The following is a 23,835-nucleotide window of genomic DNA, read 5'->3' on the forward strand; positions in this document are numbered from 1 at the left end:
GCTTTTAAGGCTCAGTAATACTCCATTGTATGAGTGGACCACATTTTGTGTGTCCTTTTATCTACTGATGGGCTCGAGGGTTACTTCTATTTTTTAACAATTGTGCGTATTGCTATACAGATACAGGAGTGGGCAAAAGTAGGTTAATAATAAATAATAAATACTACAATAATTAATAATATAAGAATGAACTCTGTTTCACATACTCACAACTGAACACCTGCTTTTGCCCTCCCCATATCTGTTTGAGTCTATTTTCAGTTCTTTTGGAAATGGGTTTTTTTTAGAAATTAAATTGCTGGATAATATGGTAAATTTGTGGAATCACCACCATACTGCTTTCCATAGCAGATGCACCATTTTCTTTCCCACTCGTAATGTAAAAGGGTTCCAATTTCTCTACATCCTTGCCAGCATTTGTTGTTTTCTGTTTTTTGATAGTAGCCATCCTAATGGATTTGAGGTGGTGATAATAAAGAATTAGCAACGTTTTAGTTGTTACACACACATATAATTTTTAACATGCAGATTTCATGTTTTTTTAATTCAAGAGAGAAAAATCATGCTTGATTACTTAAAATTAAATCATAATTTAAACATGCAAAATATAGAATGACAGTGGGAATATAGTCATTCAAATATCTGTTAATGTCATTAGCTCTAACACTGATAACTTTTGGCAAACTTCAAAAAATTTAATTGATTTCAGAGAGAGAAACATCAGTTTGTTGTTTTACCTATTTATGCATTCATTGATTGCTTCCTGTACGTGCCCTGACCAGGAAGTGAACCTGCAACCTTGGTGTATGGGGACAATGCTCTAACCAACTGAGCTACCCACCAGAGCTTGTACACACATGTATGTTTTTTAGAGTTCCTACTTTCTAGAGATAGAATTTAAAATATTTGTAGATTAACTTATATCATGCATGGGATATATATGTATGTATTTATTTATTTGTTTATATCCTCACCCAAGGACATTTTTTCATTGCTTTTAGAGAGAGGAAGGGAGAGAGGGAAACATTGCTGTGAGAGAGAAACATCAATGGGTTGCCTCCCATACATGCTCAGACTAGGGATCAAACATGCAACCTAGGTTTGTGTCCTACCAGGAATTGAACCCACAACCTTTTGGTGTATGGGATGACGCTCCAACCAACTGAGCCATGCTGGCCAGGGCTAGGATTTGCTTTTTAAATAATACAGTTTTGGGGACAAGGGGATAGGAAGGTATAAATGAGACCAAATGGCAAAATACTAGTAGTTGTTTAAATTGGATGGTGGGCAGGCCCTGGCTGGGTAGCTCAATTGGTTAGAACATTGTTCCAATAAATCAAAGTTGGAGGTTCGATCCCAGGTCAGGGCACATGCAAGAATCAACCAATGAATGAATGTATCAATAAATGGAGCAACAAATCAGTGGTGCACCCTCTCTCTCTCCCCCCCCCTTCTCCCCCCACCTCTAAAATCAATAAATTTAAATGTAAAATTTTTTTAATTGAGTGATGGGCATATGAGGATTCAGTATACGGTTCTCTCTTGTTTTGAGCATTTAAAAAAATTTTCCATTAAATCACAGCCCATTCCCATCCTTGCTCTCTGCCAGCACTCCCTGTGGTACCCTTTACACTTCAGAAACACTACAGGTTTTTTCCGCCTGCCTCCCTCCATCCACCCCCATCTCAGTGCTTGTTTGTGTACCCTTGCCTCTGCCTCTCAGTCTGGAATGTCTTCCCCCTTCTAGATGACTTCTCTGGTCCTTAAATACCCAACCCTTGTGCCCCTCCTCTTGTGCTGCCATTAATATTCTGGCCCACCTTCATAGCTTCTTCTTCACATCCCAGCCTGTGGGAGTGGAACTGTCTCCTTTATCTTTTTATCACTAGTGCTCCTGCCCAGTTGAGAGCACAGTAAACACCTAGTACATAGCTGAACTGACTCATTTTGTGCACAGTCTCTACAGGGCGGTGCTGACACACAGTAGGACCTCGGCAGTGTGTGTTGCATGAACCCCCAAGAGTGGTTCCCTGTATCAGGCAGTCGTTGGTATCAGCAGAATGGTGTTAGGAACCTTGAAAGCTAAGTGAAGCTTTAGGCCATCTTTCCCAGGACCATCATCATGTGGCAGCCATCAGTGCTTCCTGCCCCTCCTCCTTCGGTGTTCCCTCTCTCATGTATTCGCACAGCCTTCTGAACTCACGTGGCTTCCCAATTGGTTTTCCTATAGCAAAGAGGATATGGGACTGTCTGCAAAGTACAAGAAGCAATCTATTGAGCCATTTCTCAGAATAAAATGTAAACTTCCTTTCTGCTTTATAATCATACAGGAAGGGATGACATTGTGTAAAACACATGGCTAAGCTTTCTATCAAAAACGGTGATGGTCACATGCTCCAGTGACAGGCATGGTCTTCCCAGTGGATGATATACTATAATTATGTAAAATGTAGCTATTGGAGGAAACTGGGTGAAGGGTAATGGGATCTTTCTGTACTCTCTGTGCAATCTTCAGTGAATCTGTAATTCTTTAAAAACAGAAAGTTTAAAAAGGTGATGGTGAAATGTCTAGGTACCAAATGAAAGTCTTCTAGAAAAGGCAGTTCTCAGAATCCACTATTTTCATTGTGTCCCTAGAGGTGATTCACTGGCTAGGAGTGGTGCTTACAGATCTCTTTAGGGCCCCCATACTCCTAAATTTGTGAGGTACCCAACTGTTAAGGTAAATAATGTCTTAAAAATAGGACTTATTAGTAGCAGGTTATAGATGGTTCTGTGATAGTTTCTCTCTTTCCTTTTTTAATAAAGATTTTGTTTATTTATAGGGAGGAGGGAAGGGAGGAAGAAAGAGAGGGAAAGAAGCATTGATGTGAGAGAGAAACATCGATCAGTTGTCTCTCATACGTGCCCCAACTGGGGATCAAACCCACAACCCAGGCATGTGCCCTGACTGGGAATCAGACCGGTGACCTTTTGGTTTGTGGGACAACACCCAACCCACTGAGCCACACTGGTGAGGGCCAGGTTATCTTTCTTTAAATAGTTTACAAAGAAACATTTGTGATACTGGTATGGGGGGTTTTCTCATAGCACAGCCTGTTTTTCTGGTAAGGTAACCTTGACGGGACTCTTTGGGTTTGACCTTGGGGAGGTGTTTTTTTCCTTAGAGCTTAAAATTCTTGCTCACTCCCTGTGGCTTGTGTGTCATGCCACTCTTCCAGCCTCCCAGGTGGACATGGGCTTTGTGGAGTCTCCCCTCCATCTGTCCGGAGTGGGTGAGCTGTGGGCCTCAGCAGCAGGCCCCTCCCAGGGCCTCTGGGGTGCTCACCACCTTGCAAGCTTCCTGGAGTCTCCACCGTCCCCCCATCTACTGTGGAATGGGCGCAGCAGCACCGTCCACAGGGTGCCATGTGGGAGGGCCAACAGTGTGACGTGCAGCAGGGAACAGGAGGTACAGGTGTCCAGTGCTCAGCAGGCACACCGGAAAGTCAGACTGGTCCCTGTCACACAAGGCTCAAATCTGTGCCTTAATCAAAGTTGCTACTTGACTTGGATTTCCAGGACTTTGCCTCAGATCATTGATATCTTGGATGTTACATGATAGTGGATCCATTTTACCTAAGGAGGTTGTTTCCAGCACAAGGTTCCTGGTGATCCTAAGTGTATGTGCAGGGCACTAGAAGAGCTCAAGGGAAGAGGAAAAGCCAGCATGGTATTTGGTTGAAATTGCCAGTATTTAACCATGGCTACCTTAAAAAGTTATGATTTTATATATTTCGGTCTGTCCTTTGGAGTGGTTCCATGGAGCCACACCACGGTGTGCCACAGGGGTATGGGTGGGAAGGGGTGGAGAGTCACACCCCTGCCAGAGAGCCAGGACGGCAGCACGAGCAAAGGGCCGTGGTGGAGCGGTGGGGAGAAGAGTGGACCAGGTTATATCTACCCTTCGGCGCAAGCTCCCCAACCCATAGGGCTGTGACAAGACTAGCTTTAGACAAGGTTGGAGTAATTCAGGCCCGATAGGTGATGCTAGTAAAAGGAGAGAAGCATGTGGACTCAAGAATTGCTAAGGAAGTGGACTCAGTAGTAAGGTGCTGACTGAGTGCAGGGGCTAGTGGAGCAGGGGCAACAGTGACTCACTGTTTTCCGGTTTGTGTGGCTGGGTGGCTAGACGTGACGTTCTCTGAGGCAGGAAAAAGGAACGGCGAACAGAACTGGGGAGACTGCTGCTTCTGGCTTGGACAGATTTCGTCTCACATACCTGTACCCCCTGGAAGAGCACTCCAGGTGGGTAGTTGAATAGACAGGGGTCTGGAGCTCTTAGACGTGGGTATGTTAGAGAGCACACTCACTCACAGATATGTATTGAGTGCTAGGCACTGTTCTAGGTACTGGGGTCTCTGATTCTCATTCTGATGGGGGTAGCTGTGCCCATTCAAATGAGTGCCTCCATGGGGGAATTAACAAGAAAATGGGGTTGAGAGTGCCTGTAGGGGAGGAGTAGGTGATGAGAGAATGACTTTGAGGAGCGAGCCACTCTGGGAAGAGAAGAGGAAAAGTGTTTTTGTGCCAAGAGAAGAACAAGTGGAAAGGCCCAAGGCAGAAGGAGCCAGGCACCTTGAGGACCTGACCGAGGAAGGAAGGTCAGGCCAGCGTGACTCATGCGTGTTCACAGTAGGGAGGGCCCATGAAAGGAGGGTGGCAGGTGAGGCTGGGCAGTGGGTTATTCTGGGCATGGTATGCAGGTGCAGGGATGTGACTGGGTGAGATCACTGGGAGGGTGTGCACAATGAAGAGAGGGGAGGACCCAGATACACATTTGAAGGGGAGACCTACCTGAGAGGGGACTGAGAAGAAACAGCCAGAGAGGTGGAAGAGGAAGATACTGTGGTAAGAAACATGAGGAAAGGGCTTTAAAGATGGAGAGAATGCTTGAGTGGCAGATGATGAGCGGAGAGAGAGGGGAGACTAAAACTGTGGTCTGCGTATAGCAGCCTGGAGACCATTGCTGGCATTGGAGAAAGCAGCCCTCCTAGGCCCTCCCTTTCCTTTACTCCCATCCACTTCAGTGTCCCATCGTCCAGTGGGTTCCAGAGGATGGAAGCCACCTGGTGGCGGGCCAACATGCTGGCTCTTGTGGGAGGGCAGGGGGTGGGGTGCAGTTTGGCTGATAGGAGGATGACAGAGAGGCAGGAGCAAGGAGAGTGGATGCCCAGGGAGAAGGGGCAGGGAGCACTGGTGGCTGCTCAGATGGCTGCCCACAGGTGTGGAGCACCAATGAGAGCCCCGTGTCTTAACCAACCGCCTGTTTGCTAGCACAGAGTTGCAGATGTGGGTGTTGTCATTGGGAGTAGTTTGACCACAAAGCACACTGGAATTTCAGTGGTGGGTTGTGGAAGGGGAAGGACGTGGAGGGACTGTCATGTAAGTCTGGTGGGTCAAGGGGGGCTGTTTGGAGGTTGATTGGGTAACTCCAGCTTGACTAGGAGCAGCATCTATATCCTGGGGTCCCTCTTCCAGAACAGAAGGTGGTGGGTGGCACAGGCTGAGGTGGGAGTCAGGCCTGCGGGGTGCACTTTTGCAAGATGGACTGGATGAGCATCAGACAGGCAATGTCCTCAGCAAAACCCCCTTGTGAAGCAAACACGAACCAGATCGTGTTATCCCATGAGTGGATCGTCCTGGAGCCGTGTGCATCGCGAGGCTGCCCCATAGTGAATACAGGAGCCTCTGAGCTGAGCACCCAGAACTACATTACACTGACAGCAAGCATGTGCATTTATACAGGGCAGCCTGTTTTTGCCTGATGTTACCTCTTCAGGCCGTTTTCCCACCTCTCGTGAATTCCTGGAGATTGGGCTCTGGTTTACTTACGCTGCCTCTTTCTACAGTGCCCTGCACATATCAGGCACATATTCTGCAAATGCCCAAGACTTCAAAATCTGCTGGGACCACCACATTTCACACCCCGACCCCCGCCTACATTGTGCCAGTTCGGTGTTTCCTTTGACTGCACAATTGGAATTGCAAAAATAAGTGGTTACTTTGGAACTTGTCTGCATCTGTTTGGATTATGAGGGAGTGTAGCTTTTATAAGTATTAGGGCAAAGCAGGATTCTTTTTCTAATCTGGGATGATCAGCTGACTCATCAAGTCCCTTGACCTTTTAGGTGCCCATCTTCCACCACAGGAACATGGGCAGCTCAGCAGGCTCACAGGTAGCCCACACCTGACACTGAGGAACAAGTGGCTTTCCAAAAAGAATATAATAGAATAAAAATCTAAGAAAAATTAACAACTCATTTTGATTTCCTTCTGACAGATTAAATGGGTATGAATTTACCATTTTATAAAGGATCCATTTTAGGAGCATGGTTTCTTCACCCCTAGGTGGCAGCAGGAAGCAGAGAGCAGAGGAACCTACCAAAATAAAAAGTGTTCTTGAGTTGGGTCCCAGGATTGTGTTTTGCTTAATACCTTAACTCCTACAGTTCCATTTATCAAACATTCCTAAGTTTTTCTGAGCCAATTTAGGTACCCAGATATTGATTTAAAGAAATACTGGGTCTTCCTCCATCCTAAGGGCTTTTAAGAGTGGGGATTTAGGGGGAGGTCCCGGGGGGGATGTTCGTAGAATAGCCATCAGCTTTCCAGGTGTGTCCTTTCAGGGTCATGGTATCCACTGACTGGTTGGCACCAGGGCAGGGGCTCTTTAGTCGGTGCATCTGGTCCATGGCCTCTCTTTGTCTGGTTCCAGCCTGGAGCTGAAAAACAGCTGAGGCCTAGATGTTGTCCCTAGGGGTTAATGCTTAAGGGAGTGCTCGTACCACTCACCCACTCCTTGTTCCTTCACTGAAGGGTCTTGCCACTAGCATGACCACAGACATGCCAGGGGAAAACTTCATCCTGGGGGCCAGGCCCTGGTTTTCCCAGTTTTGTCTGTTGCTAGGCACCTAGGGTTTTTCTCCCTGGTGATCTTCTGTACTTGGCCCACTGTCCTTGCTCTGCTCACGTCTGTCTAACTGCCAGCCACATAACAAGAGTGAACATAGCAAAGGAGCAGCTAGGGTCAGAAGCCAAGTGTAGACACCTCTGTTAGTGGAGCATCCTGTCCTGACAGCTAAAAATGAAGCTGGGGAAACAATAGGAAGATGCTACCTTCTCTCCTTCTTACCCCACTTACTGAAGCTCCCTCCCCTGCATTCTCAGGGTGCTGACTGCTCTGTTGCTTCCCTAAGCCATTTGTCTTATTCTGTAGCCATGTCCCTGTATGTGGCGTATCCTAGAAGACTGGGAGCCCATAAGGATAGGGGACCACCCTATTTGTCCTAATAGTGCACAGCACTTGTCCCTGGCACAAAGCAGACTCTTTATATAAGGGCAACTGAACAAATTGAGTTGAGGACAAGGGGAAGTGAGAATATCAGTGCAGACAGACCTGCCTGTGTGTGGTCCGATGGTCTTGATAAGAAGAGGGGTTTGTAAAGGTTGGTGACAGGGTGCAGGTGATTAGAAGGTGCTCACAGTTGGCAGGAGACAAGCAGAAAAAGAGGGGGGGGCCACAAGATGGAGCCTGCTGCTGGTGACACCTCCCCTACCCCAAGGCTGAGAAGGAGCCTGCACTGCCAGGGCTCCGTCAGCTGAGAGCAGCAGCAACCCTAGTCAAACGGGCCGAAGCACAAGGCTAGGGGGTGCGGAGGGGTAGCTGGCTCAGGTACCACTAGATCTAGGACTCTCATGCTGCCCTTAGAATACGTTTGTATCTGACTCTTTCTTCTCAGTTCCACTCTTGGGCACACCCTTACGCTGGGTAACCAAACAGCATCAGGCTTGTATCCTGCAGAAGTCCAGGACTGACCCATCGACTAACTGGGTTGCTTTCCCACGCTGACTCAGGCGAGGCCACCCTGGAGGGGAAATGGCAGTGTTCCTGAAGCGGGAGTGTGAACTGAACAGGCACTGCAGGGTTTTGGGCCCCTGGTTTAAGCCACCGTGTGAAACTGAGGGACGTTCTACAGGTGCTGTGCACACAAGTCACTCTTCTCCATCTTTTTCAGCATCTCCATGACACAGCGAAGAGGAGTCTTGATAGCAGCACTTCCCCGCAGAATGGTGACCAGCAGAATGGCTACGGAGACCTCTTCTCTGGGCACAAGAAGACCCGCCGAGAAGCCCCCATGGGAGTAGGCGTCTCTTCCAATGGCCTGCCTCCAGCCTCCCCTCTCAGTCAGCCTGATGAGCCTGGTTCAGAGGCCCTACAAGCCAGCGGGAAGCACCCCCTGGGGCTGGACTCCATGAACAAGAAGTGTCTGGCAGACTCAAGCCTCCACCTAAATGGAGGCAGCAACCCTAGTGAGTCATATCCTCTGAGCTTGAGTAAGGAGCTGAAGCAGGAGCCTGTCGATGACCTCCCTTGCATGATCGCAGGGGCTGGAGGCTCCATATCCCAAAGCAACCTCATGCCTGACCTCAACCTTAATGAGCAGGAGTGGAAGGAGCTCATCGAGGAGCTGAACCGGTCAGTGCCCGATGAAGACATGAAGGATTTGTTTACTGAGGACTTTGAAGAGAAGAAGGACCCAGAGTCTTCTGGTTCTGCCACACAGCCTCCCTTGGCACAAGACATTCATATTAAGACAGAATTCTCCCCAGCAGCCTTTGAACAAGAACAGTTAGGCTCTCCACAAGTGAGGCCTGGTTCTGTAGGACAGACCTTTATGGGGCCTTCATCCCGGCCTGTGAGCACAGATTCATCTAGCCTAGGGGGCTCTCAGCCTCTGTTCCACACCTCTGGTCAGCCCGGGGCAGACAATCCCAGTCCCAACCTGATGCCAGCGTCCACCCAGGCCCAGAATGCACAAAGAGCCATCTCCAGTGTGGTGTTGCCAAGCCAGGGCCCTGGAGGGGCCTCAAAGCTGTCCTCTGCCCACCAGCTCCAGCAGATTGCTGCCAAGCAGAAGCGCGAGCAGATGCTCCAGAATTCACAACAGGCTGCCCAAGCACCAGCTCCAGGTCAGATGCCCACCTGGCAACAGACAGGCCCCTCCCACAGCCCCTTAAATGTTCCTTATACCATGGAGAAGTCTGCCAGCCCTCCTGGCTACAAACAAGACTTCACCAACTCCAAACTACTAATGATGCCCAGTGTGAGTAAGAGCTCCCCTCATCCCGGAAGTCCCTACCTCCCGCCCAGCCACATAAACCTGCTGAGTCACCAGCCGCCAAGTAACTTGAGCCAGAACACCATCACTAACCAAGGGTCTGTGCTGGACTATGGCAACACCAAGCCCCTTTCTCATTACAAAGCAGACTGTGGGCAAGGAGGCCCTGGGGCTGCACAGAGCAAGACGGCCCTGTTGACATATCTTCCCCAGCAGCTGCCTCATCTGAGCAACGAGCAGAGCACCTTGTTTCTGACAAAACCAAAGCCAGGAAATATGCTCTTCCCATCGCTGGTTCCACCTAGCCAGGTGAGCCTGTGGCTTTAGTGCTCTCCTACTCTGCACCCCTGGGTTACCAAGTGCCATGTAGTTGGGAAACAAAAGGGAAGGAGGGAGGGGAGCGGCTGTGGTTGTCCTTTGATTCCTTGGGAGTGAAAATTGATCAAGCAAACCTGGATTGAGTCTTAATAAACAAAAATAGGGTAAAATTCCTTTGGTTTTAACTATACACTTGAAATTTTTTATTTAGTTTTAGAGAGTGGGGAAGGGAAGGAGGGAGGGAAGAGGGAAAGAAACATCAATGTGTGGTTGCCTCTCACACAACCCCTACTGGGACCTGGCCCACAAACCCGGCATGTACCCTGACTGGGAATCAAACTGGCAACCCTTTGGTTCACAGGACAGTGCTCAGTCCACTGAGTCACACCAGCCAGGGCACTATACACACTTCCCCCCCCCCCCCCAAGGTTAATCAGTAGCCTATTTTATTTTGTTCTGTTATGTTGTTACAGTTGTCCCAATTTTCTTTACTTTTGCTCCCCTCCACCCAGTACCCCCCTTTCCCTCCAGCAGTGCCACCCCCCTTAGTTCATATCCATGTGTCGTGCATATAAGTTCTTTGACTTCACCCTTTTCTATATTATTCTTAACTCCCCCACCCCCATCTGTTTTGTACCAACCAATTATACTTCTTAATCCCTGCAGCATTTCCCCATTTCTCCCCTTTCCCTCTCCTAGCTGATAACCCTCCAAAGGATCCCCATACTTATGATCCTGTTCCCATTCTTGTTTGCTTAGTTGGATTTTGGTTTTATTTTTTGGATTCAGTTGTTGATAGTTGTGAGTGTGTTGTCATTTTAGTGTTCATAGTTTTGATCTTCTTTTTCTTAAATAAGTCCCTTTAACATTTCATATAATAATGGTTTGGTGATGATGAACTCCTTTAGTTTTACCTTGTCTGGGAAGCACTTCATTTGCCCTTCCATTCTAAATGATGGCTTTGCTGGATAGAGTAATCTTGGTTGTTGGTCCCTGTTTTTCATCACATTGAATACTTCTTGCCAGTAAAGTTCCTTTTGAGAAATTGGCTGATAGTCTTTTTTTTTTTTTTTTAAGACTTTTACTTATTTATTTTCAGACAGAGGGAAAGAGGAGAAAGGGAGAGAAACATTAATGTGTGAGAGATACATTGATCGGTTGCCTCTCACATGCCCCTAACTGGGGACCTGGCCTACAACCCAGGCATGTGCCCTGATCAGGAATTGAACCGGCAACCCTTCGGTTTGTAGGCCAGCACTCAGTCCAATGATCCACACTGGCTAGGGCTCAGCTGATAGTCTTATAAGCACTCCTTTGTAGGTAACTCTCTGCTTTTCTCTTGCTACTTTTAAGATTCTCTTTATGTTGAGCCTTTGTCATTTTAATTATGATGTGTGTTGGTGGGGTCCTCTTTGGGTCTAGCTTATTTGGGATTCTCTGTGCTTCCTGGCCTCGCATGTCTATTTCCTTCGCCAAATTTGGGAAGTTTTCCTTCGTTATTTTTCATGTAAGCTTTCAGTTTCTTGCTCCTCCTCTTCTCCGTCTGGCACCCCTGTGATTTGGATGTTGGCACATTTAAAGTTGTCCCATAGGTTCCTAAGCGTCTCCTCATATTTTCAGTTCTTGTTTTTTCATTTTGTACTAGTTGACTGTTTTTTTTCTTCCTTATGTTCCGAATCATTGAGTTGAACCCTGGTTTCCTTCCCCTCACCATTAGTTTTGTGTGGATTTTCCTTCTTTTATTTAGCATAGCCTTCACGTCCTCCCTTATGCGTTTGCCGTACTTAAGCATATCTGTCAAGCTTGTGAGCACCTTTCTTTTTTAAGTATATTTTATTGATTATATTGTTAGAATAGTTCCATTTTTTCCCCTTTGCTCCCCTCTGCCCAGTACCCCTCTTCCCCCAACAATCCCACCCCCCTTAGTTCATGCCCATGGGTTGTGCATACAAGTTCTCTGGCTTCACCCTTTCCTACATTATTCTTTTTTAAAAAAAATTGATTGATTTTTTTATAACAATAAAAAATAACAATCCGCCCTCTCAGACTTAAGACCCTTTATAATCTTATAAAGGACAGTAGGCGAAGGTCTCGTGTTCCTCTAGGTGCTTCAAGCTGGGGATGGTCCTACCTACCCTTGGGTCCAGAAATCCCTAATCTGGAGGGGAGGGGGGCCTTCCCACATGGGGAAGGATCTTGCTGACCCCAGGTCAGTTGCCTGTCCCTGGACAACAGCGTGCTTGGTTTAACAGGCTGGCATCCTTGTTGTATTCTGGGGGCAACAGATTTGGCAACAGGGTTAAAAGGCATCATTCAGTCCATAACCACTAGATGACAAAAGGCAGGGATTAATTTTTCAATGTCACACATTAGGGATAAAAAGGGCTTCTTTGGAGGAAGGTGTGCCAGGCACATCTCACCTGTCCAAAACCCTTTTGCCCACTATACTTAATTTGGGCTGAGGGGAATATTTTAGGTTTCCCCCCTCTCAGACCTCTGGGCCCTTTCTCTCCAAGTCATTAGAATAGAAAAGAGAAACCAGTTTTAAAGTGAAGTCCACAGACCACCCCATTCTTCATTGTGAGCATCTTTATCACCAGTGTTTTGAACTCTATGTCTGTTAGGTTGGCTATCTCCTCCTTGCTTAGTTCTACCACCGTGACCTTGATCCATTCCTTCTTTTGGGCCATACTTCTCTGTCTCTTCGTCCTGACAGGCTCTTCTGTTTGTTTGCCTCTGTGTCTTAGGTAGAGCTGTCGCACCTATAACGTTGTAAGGGTAACCTAAAGGGAGCCTTTAGGTATTCATTAGTACAGGGTGACCCATTTCACCACGTTGTGGCACTGTATGTGGGGGAGGGGTCAGAGAGGGGAAAATGCCGCTTGCTCAGCACTTGCCCCTTTTCCAGGCACTTCTCCCACTTTTGTATGGGACTGGCACCTCTTTATCTGTTGCCCTGGCTGTCGTTCCCAGATTGGGTGGGTCTGCAGACGTTCTAGCATTGTGTATGTGGGAGGGGGGGTGGCCTTTAAACAAGCAGACTCTGCTGAGAGATGGGCAGTTTCTTCACCACCCCAACCCGCACTGGTTTGCATGGTCAGAAGCAATGAGGCTTTATTTTCCCTGGCGCTGGAACCCTGAGTTGCGCAGTCGGGTCTGGTGCTGGGAACGCTCCCCAGGTGTCCCTCTCAACTTTTTAAAATGTGTGAGTGCGCTTTTCGCTGGCCTACTGCTGCTGCCGCCACCACACCACATCCTCTCCACCCCCGCTTCGCCCCTCCTACCTGTCTGGATGAGTATTTCTTCTTTATATCTTGTTTGTTGGACTTCCATGCAGCTCGTTTTTCTGGAACTTGGTTGTCTCTAGTTTTGAGGTAATTGTGTTCCTTCTTAGTTGTGGAGGCAGATGCAGCATGTCTGTCTAGGCCTCCATCTTGGCCAGAAGTTACAATACACACTTTTGAAGAATCACCTGCACTTAGTCTTATATCTCATTCATGCCATACAACTTAAATTAAGTAATTTGTGGCTGGATTTTGAAGGTAAAGATCAGACTTACTGTGCTTCTTATAGGTTGTGCCTTTTTTTATTTTTAAACCACCTTTCAGATCTCTGTGTTCAAAATACCTTAAGTCTTATGCCATCATCAGTTAGGGCACAGATAGCAACCAGCCAACGAATGCATCAATAAATGGAACAACAAATCAGTGTCTCTCTCCCTCCCTCTCCCCCTTTCTCTCACAAATCATTAAATAAAATACCTTAAGTTTTAGTAAGCTTATAACCTTCTGGTGAATGCTACCTCCAACCTATCTAAGCTCCATGTTTCTTTAGTCATGATGCACAAGCCTCGCAGAGTCACATGGCTCTGTGGGGCGGGGCCAGGCCAGGGCCGCTGTGCTCTGGGTCAGGACCTACACTGCTGCTCTGCTCAGCTGTGTCCTGAGACACCTTCTCCCTGGGAGACTTCTGAAGGCTCGACCTTGTGCAGTAGCAGAGCATCTCTGGCCTCCCCAAAGAACGGGTGCGCACACTCACTTTGCTTACTCCACAGTGTGTCCTGGACTTTTTTTGATCCGTTGAAACTTGTCTCCTGCTCTTTGCTGCTATAAGTAAGCCTTCAGTGAATACCTGTGTGTACCTTTGTGTATTTGTAGCTGGTAGTAGCATGAAGAAGTTGACACAGTCATATACTGATGAGGGTGTATGTAAAAGGGCACAGTACTTTTGGAAAATAATTTTGGCATTATGTATTTTTCATAAACCATAAAAATATTCATAAGCATTGACACATTATTCCCCTGCAAGAAATAATGCCCCCCAAATAGAAAGTTATATACAAGATACTCATTGCATGGTTGTATCTAATAGCCCAAAACTGGAAGCAGTTCAAGTGTCTAGCAACAGGAGCATGCATGGTAAATGTTGAAACTTCTCCTTATGTCAACCATTAAACTGCTGCACAGCCACTAACAGCCCCCTTAAGAATGGCCCGGTGACAACTGCCATTTCAGTAGCACTTTGCACCTCATAAAATGCCCATGAGCTTCTGCTGATTGGGGTGAGGAAATTACACCAGAACCTGTCTGCTCTAAGATTAGATTTGTAAAGATCAAATATACAAATGAATAAGAACTGGAAAGGAGCTAAAGGAGTTGAACTTGTTTAAATCATAATTGCTTTTTGCCTTTTTCCTGTTTTTAGTTAAATTTTCCCTCTTTTCTTCTAAATGTAAGTAATGATGTTAGAATAACATTGTGGTGACTTTTGACATGACTCTTGCTTTGGTCCATTATTAATAGAAAATATGAGCATGAATATCTGACAAAAGCCGAGCAGTCTCTACCAGGAAAATGCTGTACACAAGTGGACAAGCAACAAATTCAGGCGGTTCAGGGACAGCCCTGCTGCCAGGGACCTAAGGCTTGCACACTCAGCACATGGCATGTCTCCACCGCCCAGAGCCCCTCCAAGCACTCCTGGGGGCTTGCCTGCACTCAGGCATTCTAATGAGCAAAGGTATATAGGCTGCCATTGCCTGTAGAAGCTATTGGGTGCAAATATGTGAGCTTCAGTGTAAAATCACATCCTTGCCACTGGCAAATCACAGGAAGCAAAGCTAGCTTGCTGCTTGTAACTGTTCATCACTGCGCCTGGATGAGCAAGTGCTCACTCTTAGTGCCTGGCCTAGCCCAGAGGGTGACTGCACTGGAGTCCTGCAAGAAGCCAGGCTCTCACTGGATGGAGCTCACCCTTACTCTGATCAGGGCTGAGACCTCACTGTGTCCCACCTGACTCCAGATCCCTTATCTGTGTTGACAGGAGAAGAACCCTCCCAACGTCCCTGTGCCCACCCAGGCATCTGGTGTGGGGACCCAGCCGCCCACGGTGCCAGTGGCCAGCCCTCATGGCAGCACCCCCTATCTCAGTGGCCAGCAGCAGGCGGCTGTCATAAAGCAGCATCAGTTGCTTTTGGATCAGCAGAAACAGAGGGAGCAGCAGCAGAAGCATTTGCAGCAACAACAGTTCTTGCAAAGGCAGCAGCACCTTCTGGCAGAGCAGGTAAAGAGAAAAGTGGGAGACCCCCCCACCCTGCCCCCTGCTTGCCTCCAGGCCACATGCTCCACTGGACACTCCTTGCATGGTTGTTGGTATTAGAGTGCTCTGTCCTTTTAAACCGCTTTCTGGAAGTGTGGCATTTCTCACATTGGTGGCCTTTGTTGGAAGCAGCTTTATGTCAGTGGGGATTAATGAATGCAGAATCTGGCCGAAACCATCTGTGTTAGGGATATTTTTCCATGTCCAAGCGCCAGGGTGTGTCAAGTCACTGTGGGACCCAGCTTGGTTGTAAATGTCAAGTTTGGGATTGGGATCGGCAGGATATGAGGCAGGAAACCAGGGCTTGCTGGAGGTCCTGGGTGCGTAGGGTCAAGGCTGGCCAGCCCCCCAAGCCCTGCAGTTCCCCACCCTGGTCACCAGGTACAGTGCACAGGGACCAAGGTTACAAGAGGGCTCAGAGTTTTAAATTCCATCTTAAAAACTGAAGAGAAGGAACAACTAGCCATCCAACAGTTCAAGTTGATTGAGGATGGCTTTAAAACCCACATTACTTCCTCAGTTCTACCATTTTTTAAATAACAGCTTTATACATGGCATTCCACTTGTTTCACCCATTTAAAGAGATACCTAAAAAGGAACCCTGTACCCATTAAAAGTTATCCCCTCCATCTTCCTAGGTGTAGGCATCCACCCACCAGTCTACTTTTGTGAATATTTCATGTAAGTGCATTCAAGGTTCAACCATGTTGTAGCATGTATCAGTACATCCCTCTTTTTTTATGGCTGAGTAATATTCTGCTGTAGGAATATGTCACATTTTATTTCTTTGTTTATCTGTTGATAGACAGTTGGGTGGTTTCCTGAACTTTTTGTAGATGTAGGTTTTGATTCTCTGAGTGTATATCTAGGGGTTCAATTGCTGGGTCATATGGTAACTCCTACGTTTAACCTCATGTAGAACTGCCAGTTTTACAAAAATAGCTGCACCCTTTTACATGCCCGCAGCAGTGTGTGATGGGCCCAGGTCCTCCACATCCTCGCCACACTTGTCTCCTGGATCCCAGCCATCCTAGTACATGTGAGGTGGCTTTGATTCGCACCTTCTTTTCTGTCCTTTTTAAAAAAATTTTATACCCCACCGTTTCTCTTAATTATTGCTCCTTAGCTCTGACCCATCCTTCATAGTGTTTATTAAAAATCCCCAGAAAGAGATTGTGAGCATTATGTTCACTGGAGTCTATCTGTGAGTAACAAGCTTGGACAGTTTTCTCCACTCTAACACTGTTTGTTTGTTTGTTTGTTTTCTGTGGATCTTTTTTGCTCTCGGTGTTTTTAGGAGAAGCAGCAGTTTCAGCGCCATCTGACCCGCCCACCGCCCCAGTACCAAGACCAGACACAGAGCACCTTCTCACAGCAAGTCGGACAGTTCACAGGTGAGGGGCGTCTGGAGGGCGGTGTGGGGGCAGGGACGGCAGGCACTGCACAGGGCGGGCGGGGTCTCCTAGAGTGCTACCTGCCTGCTGCCTGCTGCCTGCTGCCTGCCTTAGCCAGGTGCTCCGTGCCTTGCCTTCCTCATATAAACTTCAGTCTGCCTGAGGGGCCTGCTTCCTAGTCACTCCCTGACCCAGGAGAAGAGAGTTATAGAAGCAGACCACTTTGGCTGAGTACTTTGGCTAGGTCCCTGGCAATAAAATCTTACCAGCAGGAAATGGCTTCTGTAATTCTTAAGAAAGTTTCTTGCAGAATGACCTCCCACTTTCCAGATAAGGAGAGACTTGATGCACTTGTGTGGCCTTTGCTTCTTTGTTTTTCTTCTTGTCTGCTCACTTCGTCGCGGGTGGTAGCATCAGCCATAGATATATGGCCAGGAAAGGGCAGGAGACACTCAGGAGTCTCAGCTGTCACATGTCAGACATGCAAGGGAACTTGGCTGCCATTGCTCAGATTGTCGCTCCAGAAACACAAAGATGCTGATTGGCAGGTGCAGGAAAATGTGGTCTATTCTTGTAGTGTCTTCGGAACCTGTCTTTTCCTTGGTCACTGACTGTCACTGTGAAGAGTCCCAGAGGAACTGACCACAGCTGCGCATTCTGGAAGAGACCAGGTGGCATTCTGTGTGCATGCTGATCACGACCAAGGAGCAGAAGTCGGCAGGCATCTCAGCAGCCTGGGTCTCAGCCACCGTTTCCGCCTTCATTCTATCTGTCGTTGCCATGGGATCTTGGTGGGACTGAGTTAGGCTTTCTCTTTCCCTACCTGATCTGTAGTCAAGTGCCAGTGGAGGGACTGAGAGGAGAAACAAAGTGTGCAGCGAAGGCCAGCCCTGGACAATAGCTCTCCTGTCCACACACACTTGCCTTGGTCAGTGCTGTCACCCGGTAGCTACTGCTGAAGGCAAAGCCCCGGACAGCAGGTTGCCTGAGCACAGAACCACTCAGACCAATTCCTTGCTGTCTCTCCAGCACAGAGCAGGGCTTAAACACGTACCTGCGGGTTGCAGTCAGGACTGCTCTGTTCCGAGGATCTCAGCTCAGTGACTTGAACAATCCCCTCCCAGCAGGCTCTGAAGCACAGTCATGGTACTGCTGCCCTTCGGCTTTGCGGCCCTGTCCCCCCTCAATGGGCTGCAGCCCTTCTGATCTGGCCAGGATGGCTCCTCAGTGCGTATCTAGCCTGCTGGTGCTTTCCCCACCACTGGCCACAGAGTTCCACCCACATACCATGTTCCCTAACTTTGCACATATTCTTCTCTCAATCCAGGAGATTGTTAAGTTGCTTAGCTTCTACCCTTTTCAAACCCAGTGTATTTGTCTCTGTCTCTCTGAAGCCTTCCCAGTCTTCCCAGGCATGGAGCCTTCATCCCCTGTGCTCCCTCTGCTGTACTTGTCACAGCACATGGTGTCTTCACCTCCCAGAGACAGGCCCTTAGTCGGCTCCTTGGGGCCCCAGTGCCCAGCGTCAGGCCTGCGCAGAGATAGGTGGGCCTCGGAAGGGGAACCAGCCGAGGCCACTGGCTGCCCTCCCCTCGGGCATTGCCCATCCCTCTGCTCCTGTCTTCATCTCAGACCAATGCCCCTGGGCCCCAGGACTCTCTGCTTTGAGGTCCTGCTGACTGAGGTGCCTGGTATTGATTCTGCTGTTCGCGCCCCTATAATGGCAGCTGCACCTTGGCTCTGGGGACGTCTCCACAGTGGTGGTCATGAAACGCCTGCTTGACAGAATCTTCTTTCTCTTCTAGGGTCTTCTGCCTCCATGCCTAACATGAACACTTTGGGTCCATCCAACTCCAACTGTCCTCGAGGATTCCCTCAGGCTGGGAATCTGATGCCAATAGGCCCTGGACACACTTCAGTTTCCTCTCTTGCCTCAACCTCGGGTCAGCAGGACCACGCTGTGGCTCAGTTCACTGGTTCCCAGAGCATGCCACAGGGCAGCCGCTATAGCATGGCCTCCAGCCTCACCCAGATAGTCTCCCAGCCCCCGTCGCAGGCCCCCAACGGACATGCCCACATTCCTCGGCAGACAAGCATGGGCCAGAACACCTCAGTCTCAGCTGCCTATGGACAGAACTCTCTGGGGAGCTCTGGTCTCTCCCAGCAGCACAATAAGGGAACCCTGACCTCTGGTTTAACTAAGCCACAGGTCCCAAGGCTGTCAGCGGCCATGGCAGGCCAGAATCCCTCCTGGCAGCATCAGGGAGTGCCAAGCCTAAGTGGCCAGAGCCCGGGGGGCACCACCATCAGCCCTTTCACTGCATCCCCCAGTTTCCACATGCAGCAGGCCCACCTGAAAATGCCCAGCCCGCAGTTCTCCCAGGCAGCACCCAGTAGGCCCCTGGCCCCCATGAGCTCAGGGGCCGCGGCAGGGCCCATGTTGCCTCCCATGAGTACGCAGCAGAGGACCAACGCCCCGACCCCGGCGCCTGCCCAGGGAGCGCCGCAGCAGGGCCTGCCAGGCCTGAGCCCTGGTGGGCCTGAGCTGGGGGCCTTCAGCCAGAGCCCTGCCCCACCCATGGGTGGCCGGGCAGGGCTGCATTGTGCCCAAGCCTACCCTGTGCGGACTTCAGGCCAGGAGCTGCCCTTTGCCTATAGTGGGCAGCCCAGTGGCGGTGGGCTGGCCAGCATGGCTGGTGACACTGACCTTATCGACTCCTTGCTAAAGAACAGGACTTCAGAAGAGTGGATGAACGACTTGGATGACCTTTTGGGGCCTCAGTGATGGCAGGATGGGTGGTGGTTTCAGTGTTCCTAGACCCTGTGTTTCTGTTCTCATGTTCAACAGTGAGCAACTATCTGGACCAAAAGCCCACTACCAGGTGCTGGGTGGGTAGAGAACCCGGGCTGAGGCCCCACCAGGCTGGGATCTGTGGGGCCTCCTACTGTAGCCCAGCAGCTGTGGTCTGTCAGGCAGGCCCCAGGCCATAGGCTGGCATCATTACCTGGTGCTGGGACACTAGGACAGGGTTCCCACAGGTGGCTTTTTGTCCAGATGACAAAAAGCCAAGTTAAAACAGTGAAATCCCACAGTATCAGGCTTATAAGAATCTGCATCATTATGTCGGCCTGATCCGAGATTTCTCCCCTTGCCCTGTTGTTGGGGAGATGGTGAAACTCTAGTAGAGCTATTTGCCATTTGTAGCATAGAAAAGATTAAGTTGTAAAGGGTTTTAAAACAGGATAAGTGGTGGTTAAGTTGATTAAGTGGCATTGGAAACTGAGGGCTTCCTTCGTGGGTCTTTTATTCGAGCTCCATCAGCTTTCAGGAGGATGGGGAGCTGCACTGGAAAAGCCTTGTCTGTGACAGTGTGACTGCGCATGCCAGGAAGGCGCAGAGCAAGCAACAGGCTGGTCCTTCCAGCAGCCCGCCCTCCAGAGTGCTGCTGTTGCGGGAAGCATTTCTGAGGACCCTGGCGGAGGAACCCTTCCCTCCCTTGTGCTGGTAGCAGGACCCAGCTGCCCCCAGGCTGAAGCTGAAATGGAGTATTTGGGATCCCTATGTTCCCGTCGTCATAAGTCCCCATCTTCTGTAGTTAGTTTTTCTGACAGCATGCATTGAACATGTTAAAAGGTGGCCATTGGTCAGTTGTGCACAGATGTCTTCCCTTTAGCAAATCTTCCCTTCCCATGCCCTTTTTCCTGCTTCCTCTTTTTCCTCTCTGCAGCCCAACTGGAAAACCTCTTTAAGGCAATGATTCGCTAGATTGGAGGGGAAGAGAAAGAATCATTAAATTCCTTTAGGGAGACCTGCATAGCAGGGAGGAGGGCACTCCGCCCCCCAAATGGAAAACTTTGGGGAGGAGAGGGAGCCCTGTGCCCTGCCAAGGGTAGGCCAGAGGGAGGGGTTCCACTTCGCTTTGACTTGCCATGCCCCTATCAGGGGACTTGCACTTTTTAAAGAGAATTGCTTTAGAACACTAATGCATCCTTTTTAAAGATCCCAATGGATTTCTCTTTTGAGGTCTATGAATTAATGGACTTGACTAAGCTGAGAGTCCACAACACAGTTTTACCTGTGGGCTGTTTGTGGAAGAGGAGGATGGAGCAAGCACTCAGTGTAAGGAAAGGGTGTGGTGAGCACAGGGTGAGCCCCTTTCCCACAGCATGGGAGAGAAAGGGCCTCAGGACAGACTGCCACGGCAAATTAAAGGGGTGTCCTGTGGAGGAAAAGATTCCCATAAACAGCCTGAGTGGCTGGGGCCAGTACCAGGGCTGGACACACACTGGTGATGCTCTGCACCTGCAGTGCCTTCATAGGGGGCTCGGCCCTCACACCCTCTTCTGTAAGCCATTTTCCCTGACCCACCCTCCCTGCCTTTCCAGATGCTGGATTTAGCTCTCAAAGAAAGGAGTGAGTCACAGAGCCAGCGAAACTGCCACCCTGGGTGAGCTCCCCAGCCTGAAGGGGAGGAGGGTGGCCTCAGCAGGTTTTCTACCAAAAGAAGGCGGGCTGACCACTAGTGGTAGGCCCTAGTTCCTCTCTGGTCTCTCTCTGGCTGTTGCTCACCTCTGTCCCCAGGGCACTCTGCCTTCTTCCTGGGGAGGCTGCCCCCACCTTAGTCCCCCTTCGTCTTGGGCCACCTACACGGACAGCAGGCTGCTGGCTTGCTGCAATGTCAGAGCAATAAAATGTGATGCTTGGGGTCCTCCCAGGAGTTGCCCATGGCTTTATTTATGAACCTGGTTTTGGGGTAGTCAGGGCAGAAGGGACTCCACTTCAGTGTAAACCCCCCCCACCCCCCCATCTTCCAGGAGCCATGACTCAAAAGGGTGCTGGGACTTTTATACACATTTGCTTTGTGTAAATAAATGTTTACAATTTTATATTATGGAATAAGCGTTAGAGCTTCTGACTGTATATTTTTTACTTTTATAGATTTAAAAACTGATCCTTTATATATGTGTTTTGGGGGAGCTATGATAAGTTTATGACAAATGGTATTGTTAACTTTTTATTGTCATCAAAGAACATAAAAATCTTATTAATCCCCTTATTCTTCTACTTCCCTTAACTCTGGTATACACCAAAAAGATATCCTGACTTTCCTGTTTTATCATTATAGAATAATAAAAGTATTTTGCTAGTATGGTAACTGCCCATGGATTGACTTCACAAGGCCGTGCTGCCAGGTGGGAGGTGGGCCATGACTGCTTGGTTTGGTAGCTTATTTTCTTGTGAGAATTGGCACTGGGGGTGACAGGAAATTAGAGCTAGTATCACTCAGGGCCATCAGGCTCCCTCTCTGGGGCTCATTCATGTCCCCTGGCCTAACGTGAGGGAAGGTGGACCAGAAAAGTCAAGTGTTTTACGTTATAGATAGTGCAGGTTCGTGGCAAAGCAAGTATCTCCATAAGGTGAATCACATTTGGTTTCCCAGTGCATATTCATGTTATGTTTACACTATTATCTATTTTAAAATACTTTATTGCAAAAGAAAACAATTTAAATACTTGATTGCTAAAAAATGCTAACTCATCTGAGCTTGAACAAGTCACCTTTTTGCTGGTGGAGGTTGTGCCTCTATGCAGGCGGGTCAGGGTGGCAAATCCTTAAAATACGGCAGCAGTGAGGTCTGCTGCCTCTTCCTTTCATGAATGGTTTCTCTGCAGCATGTGATGCTGGTAATAGCAGCTTACTTGGAGTGGGACTTTTTCAAAACTGGAGTCATCCTCTCAACCCTGCTGCTTTCAACTTCACCATTCTCGCTCAGCCTTCACAGAACTGGAGAGGTAGGGCCTTTCTCTGGGTTAGGCTTTGGCTTAGAGCAATGCTGTGGCTGTTGGAGCTTCTATTAAGAGCACTGAAACTGCCCAGGCCAGGGTGCTTGGTTGGTTAGAACCAACCGCTAAGGTTGCAGTTCCCTCCGGAGTCAGGACACACCCAAGAAGCAGTCAGTAATACATCAGTAATTGAAACAAATGGATGTTTCTCTTCCCTCTCCCTCTCTCTTCCCGCTTCCTCTTTAAAATGAATAAATAAAGATTTGAAGACCTCTAAAACTTTCTCTATATCAGCAGTAAGGGTTTTTCACTTTCTTATTGTGTGGTCACTAGAGTAGCACTTTATATTTACTTTAAAAGCTTCCTGTTTGCATTCACAGCTTGGCTGTCTGTTTGGCACAAGTCCTCAAATTCAGCCTATCTCAGCTTTGACACCTTCCTCACTCAGCTTAATTATTTTTAGCTTTTGATTTAAAGTGAGAGACTTCCTTTCACTTGAAAACTTACAGGCCGTTGTGTGATTTTTAACTGGCCTGAGTTTGATACTGTTGTGTCTCAGGGAAGTTCACCCTCACCCGTCATCAAAGAGTTGCACACTGGAACAAGGGGGGTGACGGCGTGTCAGGGTAGCAGGTGAAGAATGCTTAGTTGCTGCCTGCCACATGGTGAGAGACTGCGGAGCAATGAGAAGCTGAAGCGCGGTGAGAGGTAGGCTATGATACAACTTTCTGTGGGAAGAAATTGCGCAAAAGGTATCACGTTCCATAAACTGTTCATGCCATCTGAACAACCCAGCAATTCTGGTTCTGAAAAACCATGCTTGCATGTCATTCTGGCTGCGAAGGAGGTTCTAGCCTAGTGGTGGTGGAGCAGTGAGGATTCTAACAGTGGAAGGCTGAGCGAGTCTTGGTGGCCCCAGGGGCCAGGTGGTGGGGGGGGCGGTAAGTAAATGCAGTGTTTCACTTAATGAAATACAGTACCCGTATTTTAAGCATTCATGAAGGTTTGGAACATAATAACTTGGAATGATGGTTTTGTTGGGCTTCTTATATTTCAAGACAGTAGAAAAGAAATCCAGCTAGTAAAATCCCCAAAGCCCCTGCCCCTGGCTCGTTCTTCAAGTTACCATGTAACTCCAATAATCACAGGTGGCACCGAGTGGCCTGGCCTCGGAACAGCGAGAGCCAGGCGGTTCCCAGCCTCTGAAGCTCTCCCACTATCCTGTGTCTGTCATAGGTCACCTGTCAGGCTTTGGGGGAAAGGGAGGCGGGTTCTAGCAGGCACAGCTAACTGGGCACATGGTTGTGGAGCAGCTGCTGTGCCCAGGTGTTGTCCTCGGAACAGGGACAGAGCAGCAGCATGAGGGCAAGGCCCTGCTTCCTGGAGTTGCTTGTGCAGGATCCTCACAGGCAGGTAGGCAAGGTGACTTCCGAATGGTGAGTCTTGGGAAGAAACTAAAGTAATAAGACAAAGTTCCGGGGCCACGAGGGTGAGGGGAGGCCAAGACAACTTTAGCTCTGGTAGTCAGGGAAGGCACCTTGAAGGAGGAGACATTTCACTGAGAAGGAGCCAGCTGGAGC

The 23,835-nt window shown here is 48.7% G+C and overlaps 1 protein-coding gene across 1 annotated transcript in view; it reads left to right on the forward strand.

Annotated features, from left to right (window-relative positions):
* Positions 1–21,086, forward strand: part of MAML1 (mastermind like transcriptional coactivator 1) — a 49,767-nt gene extending 28,681 nt beyond the window's left edge. The window contains exons 2-5 of the mRNA XM_090290439.1: positions 8,058–9,470; positions 14,802–15,041; positions 16,375–16,471; positions 18,277–21,086. Coding sequence (XP_090146565.1) covers positions 8,058–9,470; positions 14,802–15,041; positions 16,375–16,471; positions 18,277–19,256 — 2,730 coding nt within the window. The 3' untranslated portion in view covers positions 19,257–21,086. The remainder of the gene's footprint in view (positions 1–8,057; positions 9,471–14,801; positions 15,042–16,374; positions 16,472–18,276) is intronic.
* Positions 21,087–23,835: the final 2,749 nt, after the last annotated feature.

This window comes from Furipterus horrens, unplaced genomic scaffold (assembly GCF_987537825.1).
Source record: "Furipterus horrens unplaced genomic scaffold, mFurHor1.1.pri manual_scaffold_10, whole genome shotgun sequence".
In the NCBI taxonomy this organism is placed as follows: domain Eukaryota; kingdom Metazoa; phylum Chordata; class Mammalia; order Chiroptera; family Furipteridae; genus Furipterus; species Furipterus horrens.